Source organism: Pterocles gutturalis, unplaced genomic scaffold (genome assembly GCF_000699245.1).
Source record: "Pterocles gutturalis isolate BGI_N339 unplaced genomic scaffold, ASM69924v1 scaffold24032, whole genome shotgun sequence".
Classification (NCBI taxonomy): domain Eukaryota; kingdom Metazoa; phylum Chordata; class Aves; order Pterocliformes; family Pteroclidae; genus Pterocles; species Pterocles gutturalis.
This window is the reverse complement of record NW_010113456.1, coordinates 1-18,708: the sequence shown is the minus strand read 5'-3', so window position 1 is coordinate 18,708 and position 18,708 is coordinate 1. Positions and strand designations below refer to the sequence as shown.

The 18,708-nt window shown below is 35.9% G+C and overlaps 1 protein-coding gene across 1 annotated transcript; it reads right to left on the bottom strand.

Annotated features, from left to right (window-relative positions):
* Positions 1–1,051: 1,051 nt before the first annotated feature.
* On the bottom strand, positions 1,052–13,433 carry GUCY1A3 (guanylate cyclase 1, soluble, alpha 3). The gene is made up of 8 exons (XM_010074514.1): positions 13,022–13,433; positions 12,514–12,575; positions 10,823–10,881; positions 9,048–9,757; positions 7,311–7,796; positions 6,648–6,791; positions 4,328–4,482; positions 1,052–2,107 (listed from the first exon to the last, which is right to left on the bottom strand). Exons 1-8 carry the CDS (start codon positions 13,268–13,270, stop codon positions 1,906–1,908), a joined length of 2,067 nt encoding a protein of 688 aa, XP_010072816.1. The 5' UTR covers positions 13,271–13,433; the 3' UTR covers positions 1,052–1,905.
* Positions 13,434–18,708: the final 5,275 nt, after the last annotated feature.

Genomic DNA, 18,708 nt, shown 5'->3' with positions numbered 1-18,708 from the left:
GTACTTATGTCAATAGAACAGAATTTTCTGACCAAAATAGCATTCCAAAGATCAGTCACCAAGATTTGCAGAGTTGTTGTTTCTTTGAAACACTGCTGTTAAAATGTTACAAATACATATGCTTGTATATGTCCGTGTTCGTATATGGCATGTGCAAGAGAGAGAGAGGTGTGTATATATACAATAGAGAGACTTTCAGGTTCCATTGTTGTGTCACAGAATTATTTCTAAGCATCTTGGATGGATACAGGAGACCTCAAGCAATAGCAGAATTCACTGTTTCAAGTTTCGTTCAAATGCTGCTTACAGGACGTTTGAATTAAAATATGCTTTTAATTTTTAAAAAAAATTAAAAAAAATTTTAAAATTTTTTAAAATGTTCTTAGTGCTATTCTCTTATAAAGATTTTTCTCAAGGCTCTGATGCTACATGTTCTGTATGAGTTTTACTGCAAAATAGTAGGATAAAACAGTATATCAAGCTTTAACAGAATGGCACCTTAGTCTAATGTAAATGCTCCCTGTAAATATTCAGAGAGCAAAATCTGATTCAGAGGCAAGTAGCTTGAAGAAAGACTTTTATGGCTTGATGTGCCAAAACCCAAGAGTTGAAGAGGTTAGAATAATAATTAGTAGTATCTGATGCTACTGGAAATCTTTGTATGTTCTCCAGCCTGCAGTTGGGATCAAACTCTATGGCACAGAGAAATTTCTGTGCAAATGGATCTGCTAGAGAGGCCAAATCCAAAACTCAGGACTCATAACTAACTCTTTTCTGCCAGTTCCAGAGGCAGACCCTTGAGAGTTCTCCACTCATGCTCCACCATCTACAATAGAAAAGCTTGTACTGTAGTAACATTAATACTTTGTATATGTGTTCATATGTTTTAAAGCATTTATGTTCACCTGTAGATTCCCCTGGCAACATTAAAGTGAGTCTACCATAGGCATTTCAATAACATGTCATACCCACATTGCTGTGCTTGAATAAGGATCATAGCTCTAAACTGGTGTGCTTCTGTTCCCTTTTATACAGTCTAACTGGAGTTTCCTTTGTAAGCAAACACTCCAAAGCATGTTTTATTACACTTCTTTTAAAACATTTCAAACTTAAATGACAACAAAAAGAAAACATTTATTGCTCTAATACATAATAGCAAGTGGATATTATTTTTTTTGTAAAGTATTTTAAAAACCCCAAGAACTAAAACATTGTTTGATGATTACAGATACTTTAGTATGTGATTATACAGTGTTTTAATCTATATTAATTTTATACACAAAGTTCATGAAACAATAAGCAGCAAACTCTGCTATGTATATGTATATTAGCTATAATTAGCAGCCTGATCCAGAAGCTGAGCACCCTCAACACATGACTCCAGTCACTGTTAGAAGATGGTCAGCAGCTTCTAGGATGGGGCCCAAGTGATGCACTGGAAGGAGTATGGAATAGCAATGACAATATTTTAATGGATATCTTCTTATGGAATCACTAAGAAAATATATTTTTAATAGTCATTGGTAAGCACCAGCTCACAACACTGCATGTGGCTGCATCGCTTGCACATTACATTTCCTGACACACTGCATGTACAAAACATCTAGAATTCTCAGCACACAGAGAACTGTGTTGTTACATAGCACTTACAAATTACCACAGGGAAAATGTATTTTTAGTAGCATTTTCAACAGTGAAGTTGCAATATTATTTCAGTGACTATGTTCCTTATGCGAAGGAAAAATAAAAAGTAGTCAGTGACATACTTCCTGAAATTTTAATACTGGCTTTCAGGTGTTAACAATCTAAAGTGCTTTCATGTTTCATACATTTTTAAAAATTTTCCATTTATTAAAAAAATCAAAATATTCATAAGTTTATTTTATACACTTGTGAATGTACAGTTTAGTCTATTCCTGTTTCCTCACCCAAAAAATTGGCATTTCCATGTCCCAAATCTCTCTTTTGAAACCAAGTCTGTGAGTTTGTTCCTTGAATATAAGCATCCAGAAAATAGCAAATTCCAGGGATATCACTGGGAAAATTTGGTGGAAGTTCTTCTCTTGAGCGAGGTGTGAACACAAAACCTGAATATTCCTTTAACAACCTAGAAAAAAAAATGAACCATCTTGATGAAAAATGAATCAGTCACTGATTGTTACTACAAGTGCAGACATTTAACAATTCTTCATGTACAACAGGGCAGAATCTATTTAATATTTACATGCTATTTACTGAAAATATAAAAAAAATAGTGTTTATTTGGTAACCTTGATAACTTATTAACTTGTGCACCAATGCAAACAGGAGTATTGCTTCTCTTTTTGTCTTGTTAATGTTTTGCATGTAGGTGCTATGTTGTAAATATTTTCAAAAATTATTTAGTACTGAATGCTGTTTCAGATTTGCACATGAAACTGGCACTATAATTAATGTTTTGGTTAAGGAAATACTGAAAAGCTTGTTAACTAAACTATTCAGATCCTCTTACAATTCTAATAATTTTCCTTTTTCACACATGGGTCCACTAAACCCAGTGGTCTTCTATATCTGAAATGTATGTTGGTAATCTGTAGGGATAAACACTGATGACTGGTATCTAAGCTTCCAAACAATTAATATACAGGAGTTGTGCAAGGTGCCATAATGTTATCAATATGTGTTTAGAATTGGTGTACAAATCAAAAAGAAAAAAACACTGAACAAAAAAGGAGGGTAACACATCATTCACTCAGGGGAAAAAAAAATAACAATAATAACAATAGTTTACCCTTTAACCAAATTGCCTATTTTCTAGGCACTCGGAATTTTTCTCTTTTTTTTTCAACAGTATACTCATTTCAAATATTCTCTTGAGATGAATACACAGCCATGCAGAAACCTACTTATGCCACAAATTATAGGCAAGTCTTGTGTGGATGAAGTGTCTAATTGTTTTAAGAAATGACTGTAGCCAGTATAATTCAAAATGATTTTCCAGATAGATATGGAAAAAAAAATCACTGTAGGCCAGCATTATTCTTCTGACATACATAAACACTGGCGATGCCAATGCTATTTCTATACTTGTTTAAGAGTGCATGATTGAAAAGGTTACTTGCTGTGTGCCCTAATACCTGTGCTACTTTTATCTAAATCACCTATACAAGATAATCTAAAGCTTGGCACCCTGTTAAGTCACATAGCACATGCTGCAGGGGATGTCAGGATCCTGTGCCAAATTCTCTGGCTGACATTGGCCACAGAACTTTGCCACAAGGCATTTTCAGATACATGCCAGTGAGTACAACCTGAGTAGGAACAACTGACCATCCAGGCTACGGTGAGGGTAGCAGAACTTCCTTAAAAGGCAAAAATACTTTATATCCATATTTCTGGTTATTTTACCCTGCCAGCTGTATCCCTTTCTACTAGTAGATTCACTTTGTACCGCTCCTTCTTATAAAACTTTCAGCCACTCTGGAAGAAACAATTGTCCTCTGTCAGCTCAGTGGCATAAAATTCAGACCTGGACCTGGAGTTCAGATGTTGACTGTTGTTACCATCAAATTCAAAACAGTTTCCTGTAATTTTGCCTGGAACCTATAAGACATTATTACTTGGCCATGAATTTGATGCAAGGTGATTTTTAAGTACAATTAAACAGATAATACACAGAGAGCATTAGGTTAGGAGGACAAAGGAAAGATGCAGTACTTCCCATGGGAGAGCCTGCTAGCTGTCCGCATAATCACATAGTACACGTTACTAAAAATGTCTGTTCTGAGTGGATAAATGATACAGCCTAAGTTCCATACTAAAGGTTTAAACTGAGTTGGGATCAAGACCTGTATAAACTAAACACTGACGTCATTGACTCATGCAGCCTGTTCGCTCATCTCCCCTAACCAAAAGAGAATGAAAACACGTAGGGTGATGTTTAACAATGCTTTGGTTGGGCTATTATTTTCAAGAGCACCTGCAGCCAGTTTGGCTTACACTTCACACTGAAAGCCACAAAGAGGAAGCAACTATATGAGAGAAGGAAAAAAAAAAGCAAGAGGAATACAGCTGCAGGGTAAGAAGAAAATTGGCCCAAACAGTCCATTTATTTTAAATGCAACATCTGGAAAATAAATATCAGCTGTTCTGTTTCACCTTTTTTCTTGCTACTGCTGGTTGCATTCTGACTGAAAATAACATGGTACATTCATGAGCAATCAGATAAAAACAGAAAAAGGAAAATAAACAGCAGGACTTCAGAGGGGAAAAAAAAAAAGAACAGGAAGAAAATGGCTATTACAGTAACTGCTTCAGGTGGACATTTGACAGATAGGAAGCACAGTACCTGTAAGTTGTTGGGCTGACATTTATTTTTCTAGGTACACTGCAAGATTCAAACTTATTGGCAAGGGTTACATTATTTCCAAAAAGGCAATAACGAGGCATTTTAACCCCAACAACTCCGGCAAAGACAGATCCAGAATGAAGGCCAATACGCATCTTTAAATAAAAGACAGAACACAGCATTATTAGGTAAAATAAAAAGGTTAAAGTCAGTTTTATAAATTCTTCCTCTATTAAAAAAAAAGAAATAATGAGCTACTATATAAATTGAGTTAGCACCGTCTCCTTAAAATATCTGTATTCTGGTCATCACTGCTAGTGGAGGGGAAACTAGATGAAGTTTACCTTGCCTTGCATTTATAGAAAGTAATCCTTCATCTGATTCGACTGTGATAACGCTGGTCTCTGTGGCAGTAAATTGATCTAGAAACATCAGCAAGAGTGACTATGACACTTGGATGCTTTCCTGGGAGGAATTACATGACACAGTGTTGTTGGCTGGGGACAGCTAATGAAGAGTTCTTGCTTTGCTGTTAAAGGTCAGAAGACAAGTCTTTGGGAATAGCAAAGACAATATGTATATGCTGTAGTTCCAACTGAACTCTATTGACAAGGTCGCACATAGAGTAAATCCCAAGCCTAGAATTCCCAACCTACAGAATTTTGATAATTAATCAAATTATGTAGAAGTTGACACATTTTGATACCTCTTCTTTGTAACTCATACTCAGATTTTTGAGTTTTGCTTATCTGGTGCTGCTTTCTATGTTCCTCTTTTTTGAGACGTGTACTTTCTCTTATGTGTATTATACATACATAGACATGTTTTCTTCAGAGTAGCACAATAATGGCATGATGTCGGGAAGCTTGCATATCTACTGTGTGTGCTACTCTTTACATATCTAGAGAATATCATATCATTATGAAGAAGTCACAATTTCTAATTTTGAGTAGAAAAGCAAAAAGCCTGCAACAAAACCAAAATCCACCCACACAGCAAAGTGGCTGAAATATGTACATCAATACAGAAGTCTGATTTAAAGCGGTTTGCAGTCACGCCTTTTTCTTTGACAATTCGTATACAAAATGACAGTAGACTGTGTGACATATTTGTTGCTTTACAAAACAGTCAATGCTTTCATGAAGCACTTTATTAAAATAGATGCATGCTTTCATTAAAAATAGAATGAGTCAGTTTTCTTCTAAGAAGCTTCTAGTAGGTGTTTATACAAAACAATTTTTTCCTCCCTATTTTAAAATTACTTTAAGAAATGTAATAGCATTCTTTATTCAAAATTATAGAGGTAGCATTTTCATGGAAATTATAAACATGTTATAATATTGTGGAGATGTTTCCAGATTTTTTTAAGAGTAATTTAATTTCATATTGTGAAATACAAAAGAATGACAGGTATTTGTAATTTAGTACTGTTGTCCTCTGTGATAAATGCTGAACATGTAATCCTCTTAGTAACCATTTCTTTGTCTTGGAATATAAACATTCCTTAATCTAAAATTAAAGAAGCCTGAAGTTTTCTGAAGGAACAAATGAACAGATAAATGATAATAATGAGCAAACGGAAGACATAATGAATGGAGACACTTGTATTAAAAATAATAGGACCCCATTCCAGGGCATTTGAACTTAGTAGAAGGTCCACATCGTTTGTAATGCACACAAGCCTTTTTCTTTTTTTCTCAGTGAGAGGTGAACCTATATGGAAAATTCAGTACATCTGTAAGTCCTCATTGAAAGGAAGCCATCAATATAACTACCACTGAATTGAACATTTGCTTTGACAGCATTAACACTATTATCTTATGATAGTGGTTCAGTATCTGACTGTAAAACAAGAACAGCAAGAGAATCCTTTAAAGATGTGTAATGACTGCAATCAGAACATGTCTTTGATGATTCATATTTACACCTGTTACTTCAAAAGACTTAGATGTTCTCATTTGGTCTAATTTTGAGAGAGGATTAGTTTCCTTATTAGAAAACAGCAACAGAATATTCCATATCACTGACAATTTTATTGTTACTGAGACAAAAACTGCAGCATGTCAGTGTGCACCTATTGATTTCACTGCATTTAAGTCTTTCGGGTTGTTTTTCAGATCTCTGTTTCATCTTTACCTCTCCACAAAACTCTCATCCATAGAACTCAAAAGGTCTGCTTCTCCAACTATACAAACATGATTCCTCAACTTGACTGAGTTAATGCAGTGATGTGAAATGTCCTTGAGACAAAACCCCCAAAAGCAAGCAACCAAACAAAAATGCCCACTTTAACCATATAAAAGACAATAAAATATATGACCTTGATAGGCTCTCCATGGGGAGACACCACCTCATCTGATAGCTCCATCATCTTCAGGGCCATCAATGCTATCTGAACAGCATGTGTTTCACTTTCTCTGTGTAAACCTCCAGCGACACAGTAGGCATCTCCAATAGTCTCAACCTACAACAGGCATATTTGTTCCTTACTGTTAGACTGTTTGACATACAAAGGGATAGTCTGTGGCTTCAGTAAGAATTGTACCTATGTATTGACTGAGTCTTATTTGTCCTGGTAAATTATTTAAGTCCTGGGCAAATCCTGCAGTATCATTCAAAAGGAAAAACTGCACAACTTGTATTTATTGTTGGGCATGATGCTAAAATACTTTTCCTTGCTCACCTGCTGTCAGGCACCCATAGCTACATTAAACACCTATTTACTCCAGATTCACAGCGCTGTCATTGAAATTAATTTTTAAAATTAACTCTTAAGTTTTGATGAGTTTCTCTTTCTGCTGCATGAACAGCTGATTTTGTTGATTTTTTTTGTTTGTTTGTTTTGTGATTTATCTTAATATGCCTTTCTTACAATGAAGGTTTAAGGCAAAACAATTTTTGGACTTTTATTATCCTCTGACCCATTTAGTCTTCATTTCCTGTCCTGCTCCAGAACCCCACAGAAATGCAATAAATTGTGTACCTTGTAGACATCTAGCTCTCCACATTGGTAATCAAAGCGAGTATAAAGCTCATTAAGCATGGTGATAACCTGCATAGGTGAGCATTGGGAACAGATGGCAGTGAATCCAACAATGTCAGAGAAAAGCATTGTGACATTATTAAATTTCTTGGCTTGCACAACTTGTCCCTGCCACAGCTGCTGAGCAACCTCTCCAGGAAAAATTGAAAACAGAAGATCTACAGTCTTCTTCTTTTCTTCTTCAAGTGCTTGATGGGCCTGCTCAAGGGTTGCTTTTAGCTTTCCTAACCTCTTCTTCAGTCCATCCTGAGCTCTGGCCTGCTCTCCTATCAGAACAACATCTCTCAATGCATTGTGAATGGGAATATCTGAGAGATACAATCCGCGTCCTGTAAAATCTTCTAGTCTATCAACACAAGGAGATCCCAAGAATAGGATGGCGCTGGATTCAAAAATATAGATCATTTGTCCCTTAAGATCCATTACCTGAAACAGTTAAAGAAACAAGAATTCACACAAAACATGCACAGCAATGGTTTAGCAGCTAGAAGTTTTAGAGGAAATACATTTTGCTGAAACATAGGAAATTCAGACTGGTTCACAGTGCTTACATTTTCCTTTAGTAGCTTAAGAGAAAACATGGGCTACTAAAGCATAGAGCCATCAAGTAAGTTTATTTTGCTTGAGCCATCTGGTACAAAAGTTAGACCACAACTTAAGGATAAACACCTAATTACGTTTGAGTATCACTATCAGTTTTAGATTAGGAAAAACAAAAAGAATTTTGTGCATTTTCATCTATTGATAAAATGTTACTTGCTGTAGTGACCTATGAATTTCTGCTAATAAGTGTAGTGCATAGTTCATGCACCACCTTCTTTCTAAGATAAAGTGAGAAAACCTGCTTCCATTTTGTCATAGGATGTTCAGTACTCACTGAAATTTAAAATTAAAGGCATAAATGGCAGAAATATCCCATTTTAATGATCTTAAAAAGCAACTTTTTTTGTGTGAAGTTTTTATGTCCCTTCTGTATTCAATTGTGTAATGTGCAAGGTGCTGCAGAGCTCTGCTTAAGATTGTTTTGAAAGACCATTTTTTGAAGAAAGCCTGTTACTTGCTAATAGACATCTGCATATTTAAGTACATGCAAAAGCAAAGCAGAGTCTACTACTCCTTGTAATCATTAAACTGTTGCCTGGTGCACAAACGGATCCCATCAACTGAAACTATTGAGACCTTTGGCAATTGCATCTGATGAAAACATCAGCATATCAAAAATACCAATATATCAAAGATACCAACGGCTGAATGAGCACAGGAAATGTCTACTTCTTTCCCTGAATCCTAGCTAGAGCTGTTGTTTCCAGATGAGGGGCACTTCAGTAAAGCTTTCCCTGACACTGTCTTGGTGTTGGAGATGCCCTTATTCTCAGCAGCGTGTCATGTCATTGGCTTGGTCTCAATTTACTGAGTTTATCTCAGCATTTCACTTTTTTTTTTTTTTAATAAAATCAAGTTAACAGTCAGATTTTACTTTTGTAAAAGTCCTAAAGCAGAGTTTTGACTTCAGAATCTGAATTAGATTAGAGTGACCTCAAATAATTATCATTCAGTTGTATTAGATACTGTATTAGAGGCAGACAATGCAAAATGCACCATGTTTTGTGGCTATTTTAACTCTATGTTAAGAAAACAAATTCCTCACAGAAGTAATGGTTATAAAAAGTCTCTTACCATGGATGACTTCATATCAGTATTATCCCATCTTCTGACTCGTACAGTAAACTGCATATTTAGCATTGTCATTATTCCACTGAAAGTGCAGCTTACTTTGGGGGTAAGGATTTCAAAATACTCCTCAAAATTGGGCTTAGCTTGAAATTCTCTCCTGGTTAAAAGTCTTCTTATCCCATTTCCAATTTGAAGAACTGACATATCCTTATCAAACATAAAATGAAATGGAAAAGTCTTACAGAACACAGAGGCAGGTATCACAAGTGAAGACTGTGGTTTACACGGAGATAAGGAAGGTTTTGCACTTTTGACTTGTATAGAGTACAGCAAATAAGGCTGATTAGCAAACTCAGTGCAGTCATTATGGAAGCAAGGAGGCATGAGCATCACTTCCACCTCAGTTTCATACAAAATATGAGCTGCTGCTTTAATAATACCAGATAGAATAAGACTTGTGATTTTCTTAGGAAAGAAATAATACACACTTAAGAAGTCCTGATCTTTCTCCAAGCATAATATGGAGACATCTTCAAGTCTGTCCTTTTTTCCTGCTTCTTGGCTGTGGCCACTCTGCTTCAGCAGAGTAGTGAAACTGTTCAAGAAGTCCTTAAGAGTTCCCCCAATAACCCCTAATATGTGTTCATCCTCTTCGTAGCATATTTTGAATAGCTCTTCACCAAGAGATTCCCGTAGAGACTCCACGGGAACACCTGCAGGGAACCACATTTCGGTCAGAATTGCACTCATCACGCTGAATCTCAGGCTACCTCCACTTTTTTTCATGGTAAATCAAATTCGGAATATCCTTCCCTGATCCCGCACTGACACCTGAGGGCCCCCTCTTTTAGGAGTCCTGCTGTAACCAAAGACATACTCGTGATGCCTGGAAAACAGCGAGACAACAGGTTGTAGTTTGGAAAGATCCAAGAATCGGTGTTCTTTGTAGAGATGTAGACAGAATGAATGCACATTTTGGCACAGGATTTAACCCAATTCCCTTAGCTTGATATAAAGAAATAAAAAATAATTTAAGAACTTAAAATAAGAATAAAAAGTAAGAATAAAATGAGATCTGTGCACACATGCAAATAGGTACTATGCTTGATCCAATAAATTAAATAACCATGGGAATATTCCAGGGCACTGAGGCCAATTGGCACAGAACAGCTCATATCTTTGCTAGTAAATTTGTTTTAACAGGATAGCTACATGCAGATTGGCTGTTGGGAATGTTCCAACTCCCCAGCTGCTACTGGGAATCATTTGGAAAAGTGTTATCTGTCACAGGACAACTGTGTGCCAGGACCAGCTTAACAGTTTAAGTGTACAGAAGACCATGTTTCAGTTCCTGGAAGCGTTAATTTACTATTACAGATGTAGCTAGAGAGTTCCGTATTGAAAATTACAGCAGTTCTCTTCAACACACTAGAATCCTTCAGAGGATTAAAAGGATCTAACAGTTCTTCATGAGTATAAAACTGTAACTGATTACTGAATGTATGTTACAACTCCCTCTAGATGTTGTATCTTAGGTGTGGATGATTCTGTGATAGCTCAGACTTGGAAACTCATCTCTTTAGCTCAAATTCTGACACTCTGAACTGTTAGTTGCAGAGATTACAGTTTAGGCTCTGTGTTGTCAGCATCACTGCAGCCCTTACATGGAGGAAATGATTTCTTAGTAACAAGACTAATTTATATATACATATTTTATATATATAACATGTATAATCTATATATTTTTCTATATAGATTATTAAACAAGCTTACATTACCTGCTGCATTAGCATGATCACTGATTATCTTTTCAAAATCTTCTCTATCCCCCGTTTTTCTGTAAAGATCATAAAAATATAAAAAAAAAAAAAACCAAAAATCAAGATAAGCATGGTAAAAATAGTAAGTAACCAAAGCTACCTATCCTGTCTTTAATGTGTACAGACCAAGTTTTGCTGATTAAGTAGGCAGTTTTTCATTAACTCAAAATAGGGTCTTGTTAGGGTCTTAGATTATCCTGTGCATTTGTGATAAATTAAAGTTTTAGTGGTCTGAGCTCAGATTATGGATTGAGACCAGACGCTATAGACTGTCATTGATTGAAAATTCTTAGGTTGCAACAGTCCTGGTTTTCATTTGGTTCAGGTTTTTTGCTTGAAGCTATATTTCGTAACATATTGTAAAATATAATTGGAATTTATAATCAAGCATTTATTGGAATTATGTTGCATTAAATTCAAAAGAGGTGAGAAGGCATTTCTGTTTTGAGAGGAAATACCAATAACAACTATTAACTTCAAAATTACATGTTTTTCGGTAGTAATCCAGATTCTGCGACACAAAACTGCAGCCCTCTGAGTCCTCTGAGTTCAATAAATGTTAACCTGAATGTCAGACCCAAAATGATGAGAAGGACATGTAGCTTAGATTAACCTCCATATAAGCAATGAGCTTTTGATACATGCTTCCTGAATTTATTAACTTGAAATATCTTAGATATATTTATATGCAAAAGCAACGGAGACATTTAGATCTGTTTTGCATTATTACATCATTTGGAATAGCATGATAATTTTTTGTTTCAAAGTAATACTCCAGGAAGCAACACATAATTAAAGATATTCACATCACTAAGCCAGTCAGCAATTGCAATACACATCTGACCAGCTATCTTTGGTTCAGTCAATGCATGTAAAGTGATTTTAAAATATCAAGTATAATTGAAAAGATACATTGTAATTATCTATTCTTATTAAGGTGAGCAACAGTGCAGTTTCCAACTTCATTATTTTTCTCCACTTTTGAAAAGAGATTTAAACTAAGTGGCTTATTTTTTCAGATGCATTCAATAAATTGAATCCTTAATGGATAATGTGATGTTAAGAAATTCTTAGTCCCTACAAGGCTCAAATGATTAATATTGGATTATTACTAAAGAGTGCTGAAAATCAAGCTGAGTTCCTCATAAACAGAAACCAGAAGCCAAGTGAGCTCAGTGAAAAAATTTATGTCACTATCTGTAACATATGATTGTTCACTGTATCCGAAGCCAAATTTTTTTGTATAATACAAATCGTTTGCATTTAAAATTATTTTCCTGGGATCTTAGAAACACTGGATGAGATCCATATACAACCATTTCCACTTTTCTATCTATGCCTGAGTAGTCTCTGAGTTCCTCCAAAACACTGGCTCATTTTAAACAAAGTCCTTGCCTGTTTCACTGCACATATGGCTAAATTTGCTCATTAAGTCAACCTTGTGGAGTGATTTAAATATTTGTGAATATTTTAAAATAAACTAAATCATTATTAACTTACATTACATGAAATGTTACACACCAATTTGAAAAGATAATTGAAAACAAATTCCAGAAGTCCTGGTTCCCAGTCACCACCCAGGTCCTTAGGAACTGTCTGCAAAACATTTCTGCTGTGAAGTTAGTTGCAAACCCATTACAGATACGTACCTGGTTTCTTTTATTCTGTGTTTTGCAAGTGTTCTCTGAAGTGCAAGATTTAGCCTATCAAACTGGGGAAGAAAAAAAAGTTAACGACTAATGTACTTAGCAGTAGGGATTTAGTTAGGTGAATTGATGAGGTGACCACATAATTTACATAATTAGGTAACAAGGCGGAGTTTCTCTAACTGTGTAAAAAAATGCTGCAGAAATACATGGATTTAAAAGGAACAATTAAAATGACCAGTGGAAGGTTGCAAATACAAGGCAAAAATATAGGGAAATACAGTGGAAGGGATGGTGTGAAAGTGCACAAAACTGATGGTGGCAAAATTGTATCCAGAAGGAATGGAAGAGGATGAAATGAGGATTTAAACTATGCAGAACTACATAAGAATACAAACTTTGAAGTCAAAACAACTTTCTAAAGGCTTATATCTAGACTTGCATAACATGCTTTTTTAATTTTTATAATAAAGTGCTATTAAATTATTATTACTATGGAGTATCTGTTTACCTCAGGAAAGATTAGTTTGCAGATGCTTTCAGTTAATGTGTGCAGGTACACTCTACTTCTGCTCGTTTTCCTTTGTGGAAGGCTTCCTTGAGCATCTTTTTCATGGACTTCTTTGCAGATGGGCAAAGCTGCTTTAGAGCTGTTTTCTGTGCAGTCCTTGTCATGTTCCTCAGTAACATGACTTTGAGTCAGTAAGGAGAAAGGACATTCCCCTGTGATCTTCAAGTCTTTCAGTTTTGTACAGAACATACTGTACAAAGTCTCTCTCTTGAGATTTAGAGTACTTGGCTTTGTGTTTAACAGTTCTTTTCTGTTTACTAACAGAAGCAGAAGATGCCAGAATAGTAGATAAGGCAACCACTGGGGAAGATTATTGGTAGCTATAAATCACCACAGGAAGAAATGTGTGCCCCTACAAAACAAGAAGAAAAAAAATTTAAAACATTTATTTTCTCTTTTAAGTTCCAGTGATGTGAAGTGTTATCACATCTCCATTAAAATCATGGCTTTCTAGGACCTTGCTCAGGAAAGCACTTAAGCTCATGTGCCATTTTAAGCATGTAATTCCTACTGACTTGAGTGCTTCAGGTAATTAAAGTTGCGTGCATCGTTAAGTTCATGGCTGAATTGGGGCTCTAGTGATTATGGCAGAAGAGTTGTTTTATCTGATATATCTTTGGTCGTATTGATGGAAGAGGTTTCTGAAAGCGTAGAGAGCAGAATTTTAATGAGAAAACCTTTTTAATTCTTCATAAGCAGCTATTAAAAACTATCTGGTACAGCACAATGAAACTGATTTGTTATGGTTATTTAAATCTCAATTTACTTGATGCCCAAGATACCCTTTTTGTAATAGAGAAATGTATTACTAAAGTTAGTACTTGCACTTCTGGAAGACCAAACCATCCAAGGTGAGCGCCTCGTGTGAAAGCCACTGACTGGTGACAGCTAACATCATAGGAATTTGACCACATAACTGATACAATTGCTTGGAAACACCAAGGGATTTTTACGCTTTTGAAGGCGATATCTTTCAAGCAACACATTAAAATAAAAAAAGGCTGAACTTTTCATTTTAATAATTATTCCCTATTTGTTACATTTACTTCAATAAGACTTAATATGAAAAAGGCTTAATTTAAGGGCTTAATTTTCTATTGACTGTATCTCATTGTATCACATCCTCTCATCCTCATATGATACTCTAACAAGGTAATCCTTGAGACCTTTTGGCAACTCTGGAAGCAGCTGAAGTATTACATTTGTCTCTCTGGAGACAGAGTACGATAACTATTTCTTTCCAGGGCACTGTGGCTTTAATCAGCCTGTGCACTACACTGCTTATTTCTGCCCCTGAGACACCCAAAGGTCTTTTAGGGTCACCCAGCAACTATACCAGGGTTAAAAATAACTAATTCCCTGATACAGGTTATCAGCTGCTTCTTTTGAAACAGCTGGAATGAATGGCAGAGCAGAGGAGTGCTGCAGAGCCAACACAAGTGGCATGGATAAGAGGAGAAAACAGGCAGAAACCTCTTTGGCTGGACCTGCTGCTGAAAAAAAATATTTGGCAGAAAAAGCCCTTTCAAAATATGCTGTAATACTTGCGGTGTCAGGCCAGCTTCTAGGGGACATCTATCAAAATTATTAAAGTATTATTTTAAGAATCAATAAACACAATGCTAAGAACAAGAGGCTGAAGAACGTTTACATAACATTCTGTATTTCTTATTTATGTTTTTACATAGAAACCCATTTGTTTCTACTGCATGGATATCAGTAATGCTTTATTTTTTATTGCTGAATTTGTGTAGCAAATGAGGCAGTGAAAAATTTCAAGTAAGAACCACACTCTCAATACATAAATATACAAAATACTTTTCTTTATAATGTAAGCATTGTTATATATATGTAAAAGTGTTTTTATTCAGGAGCCATTATATAACCTTGTATTACTTTACTAAAAAAGAAAAGCAGAAAAAAGCCACCTTTTCTGTAGTTAGACTGATCTGTGTACTGCAATAAACTGTTAAGAAAAATAGTAAGATAAATATATACGTGCACCATTATCAAAGGATGAAAAAAATCTATGGCTTTGATGGATCTTACATATATACTCCCGTGCTTTGCTGAACTTGGGCCTTAAATTTCAAGATAAATCTTGAATGTACAAAATAACACTACTAAAACTTTTAAAATCAAGTATACCAGCATTTTGGAAGAAAAAAAAAATATGTGAAAAAATGTATAATAAAACATTTAAAGCATCTCCCAGTGAATGTAATACTGCTTTTATACATGCTGCTATTAAAAAAAAAAAAAAAAAGTCTCTCTGTGAAGACTATAAGACTGAATTAATGGTTAAATTAGATACTAACAAATATTTACTGCATTTGCACTAAACTAAGAACAAAGGAAGTGAATGACCTTCAGCAACTACCAATATTTTTTAGGGTTTTTTTTTTCCTTCTGGTGAAACTATTTATCTGTTTCTAGAAGAGAATAATTGGGAATTATTTGGATGTTCACTTCCATGCTTGCAAATCTTATTTTAAATAAATTACATTTTGATGTGGTAGGAAAAATATCCAGGCAGGTAGAATCAGCTCTGTGAAGGAAGTGATGCTGTTATTTTACACCTGGAAAACCTGAAGTCTCCAGAAGCTTACAAGTGGGAAGGAGAGGTCCCAGAAGATGATCATGGGCCAGGACCCATTCAGCAGCCAAATGGGCACTGATGTGAAGGTCTTTGAGTTGACAAATCTGCTGGACATGCAGATATTGTGTCTGCAGGTTCTTTTTGTGATGAAGCCTGCCAGCCTTTGTGCTTCAGGACACCCACCACATTCAGAAAAAAAGCCTGTTATGTTATAGGAGAACCTGCTTTACTCAAACAGTAATTAGACAGTGGTTTTAAAGGTCTGATTGGAGAAAGATAATGAATTGCCAGTGTGGAGTTTACAGAAGGAATTTCAGCAGTATAAGGGACCTTAAAATGGTGTGAGAAAGATGATGGCACACATCACAGGTTATCTCAAACATTTGTAGATGTGTTTCAAGAATGAGGAACATCAGCCCTCCAGTTGCTCACCATGTTTACAGATAATTTCTAACCATAACAAAAAAATAAGAAACAGGAAGAAACGTAAAAAGTTTCTGGTTTTAATTCCTCTCCAAGCATGCTTTGAGAGAGAGCTCATCCCAGGGGAGCAGCGGTGTTTAATGTGAATTCTCCATCTCTGCCATATTAATTGCTGTCACATTTACCTTGGGAAGCAAATTGAAAATTAAAATTAAATAATCTGCAGTGAGATTAAACTACAAGCAACCAATTTATTCAGTGTCTGGCTGGATGCAACATGGCGCTGTGCCACTCAGAAAAACTATGACTTTACATAGTATAGTCATAGCAGCAGAATAACTCAACAGTGCTCAAAATGCTCTGCGCAAACGTTTCATTGTATATTTACATCTATGCTTGTCTTACAGCCAAAATGCCTTCCTGTATGCTTATTTGTACTAGTTGTTTCTGAATATTTTCCTCTGCTAAAACATTTTCTTGTCGTGAAATACAGTGCAATGAATCAATCATACAGCAAAACCCCCTAATATTTATGCAGCCATTTATAAGAATGAAGCCATACCACTTGTTAACAGTAGCTAAAGTTGGTTTATGATCTTGGTTTATGGACGTGGGACAAAAATTAGAAGCAACATTAAATGCTTTTTTCTTATCACAAGCAGAGACCTTTCCTCAAAGTAGGACAGAATATGGTATTATGCTATAATGTCAGGTTTTTATGTTGTTGGGTGAACTGCTGCATGTTGAGCAACAATTTAAAAAAAAAAAAAAGTTTGTTTTGCAGCAGTTGGAAGATAGCACTGACTGCATCTAACTTTCTCCAGCATGAGCCTGATTGTAGCACTTGCAGGAATTCAGTGTGGTCTGGTCACTGCCTCAACAGAAGCTGCTGTTAACTCCTGTCTTGCCTTTATGTAAAATGGAGGCTTGCAATTCCCATTGAGCTCTAATCAGCTCAATGAGTGGGATTCAGAAATCACTGCCTCATGCCAGTCAGTAGACCTCTGCACAGAGCAAGGCAGAAACTGTTTACTTTTATGCACAGGCAAAACAGAATCAGCTTCTAGCAGGACAGGTTAGTACCCCTCATGCTATCAGTAGCAGCTCACTGTGAATTCAAGCTGTTGTGCCTGTCAGCAAACACAGGGACAATAACAAAGTCCTATCATTTTCTCTTATTAATCTGAAGTGCAACATCTGCACTTTTTCTACTTTAAGTGCTGTGTGTAGCAACAGAATTGAAGCCCTGGTGATTTGCCCATTTCCAAGGATTTGAAGGAGGATTCTAAAATAATCTGAGAAAATTGCTCAAGTCTGTATCAATATATAAGTTAACATTTTAAGAAGTTAAAGTATTTATTAGTCTTGTTAAATCCTGTACAAATAAATCAGCTTTCTTTGTCTGCTTCGTTGTTAACTTAAACACATTTGTGTTTTAACTTAAACACATGTGAGTGTACACACCTTCAAAACATTAATTTGTTTGGGTATATGGCTGCTTTGGAGAGCACATGATGTGAGTTAACTGGAGGAGACAGGCACATCTGTCTACAAATTTCTAAGTGGTAGTGAGTCATACCTAATAGAAAACTGCCAATTGTTGACATAGACAGAGGACATCTTGGAAAAGATGTGTCCTTGTAAAGAGGAGTGAGATGTTGTCCTGCATCTCCCCAGTCAGAGACGAACCCATGAACTGAAATTTGAGGATGCCTCATTTACCCCTTTCCAGTAATTGGGTCCTGTTGTTAACACAGTAAATACATTTGCTAATTTATCTGGAGATAACCGTGTCATCACATAAGAATAATTTGAAAACTGTATCTTGCATAACTTGCAAATTAGGTAAAGTGCACAGTAGGGATGGGATTTCTAAATCTGCAGCAGCAACACAAACGTAATTAAAATATTAATCAGACCAAATTGCATAAAGAGTATAACTCTATGAAAAGAAAATTGCAAAACCAAGGACTTGAGCTCTAGGAAATCCCAAATATAGGTGACCATTCAATCCTCAATCATTACCACCCTTGTGTAGATACTAGCTTCACTTACACTACATAGTAGTACTCTTTTTTTCTAGCAAGATTCTAGGTTCTTTCGTGGCACAGATTTTTGCTTCTTGAGCAATGGCAATAACTGATGAGAAAGGTTGTCATCCCTTGAAAGGATGAAATATGATATTTTACAGAGGACTTCACAATAATTTAATGGTACCCAGGAAATTACTAGATTCGGCAATCTGAAATTCCACTCTAGCTCTCAAAAGGAATATGCTTTGTCAGGCATTAACTTTCCTGCTTGTTTCCCCACACCTCCACCCTTCTTTCTGAGAAGGCATCCCTAGCTCTGATCTCTCTGTACCTCAGAGCCCTTCAGAGTAGTCATCATTTTTCACTCCAAAGCACTAATTGCCATGGTGTGCTTTGCAAGCCCAGTTCCAGTGTCCCTACTGCCAGACATAGCTCTGTTTGGAGCTGTTTCTAAGAGTATACTCAAACCTTTTCTGTAAGTCACAGCATACTTTTGAGAGTAAGGAAATACCACAGCACTTAATGAACTATCTAGTGGAACTGCAGTGATTACCAAGCTAAGTACAAGGTGG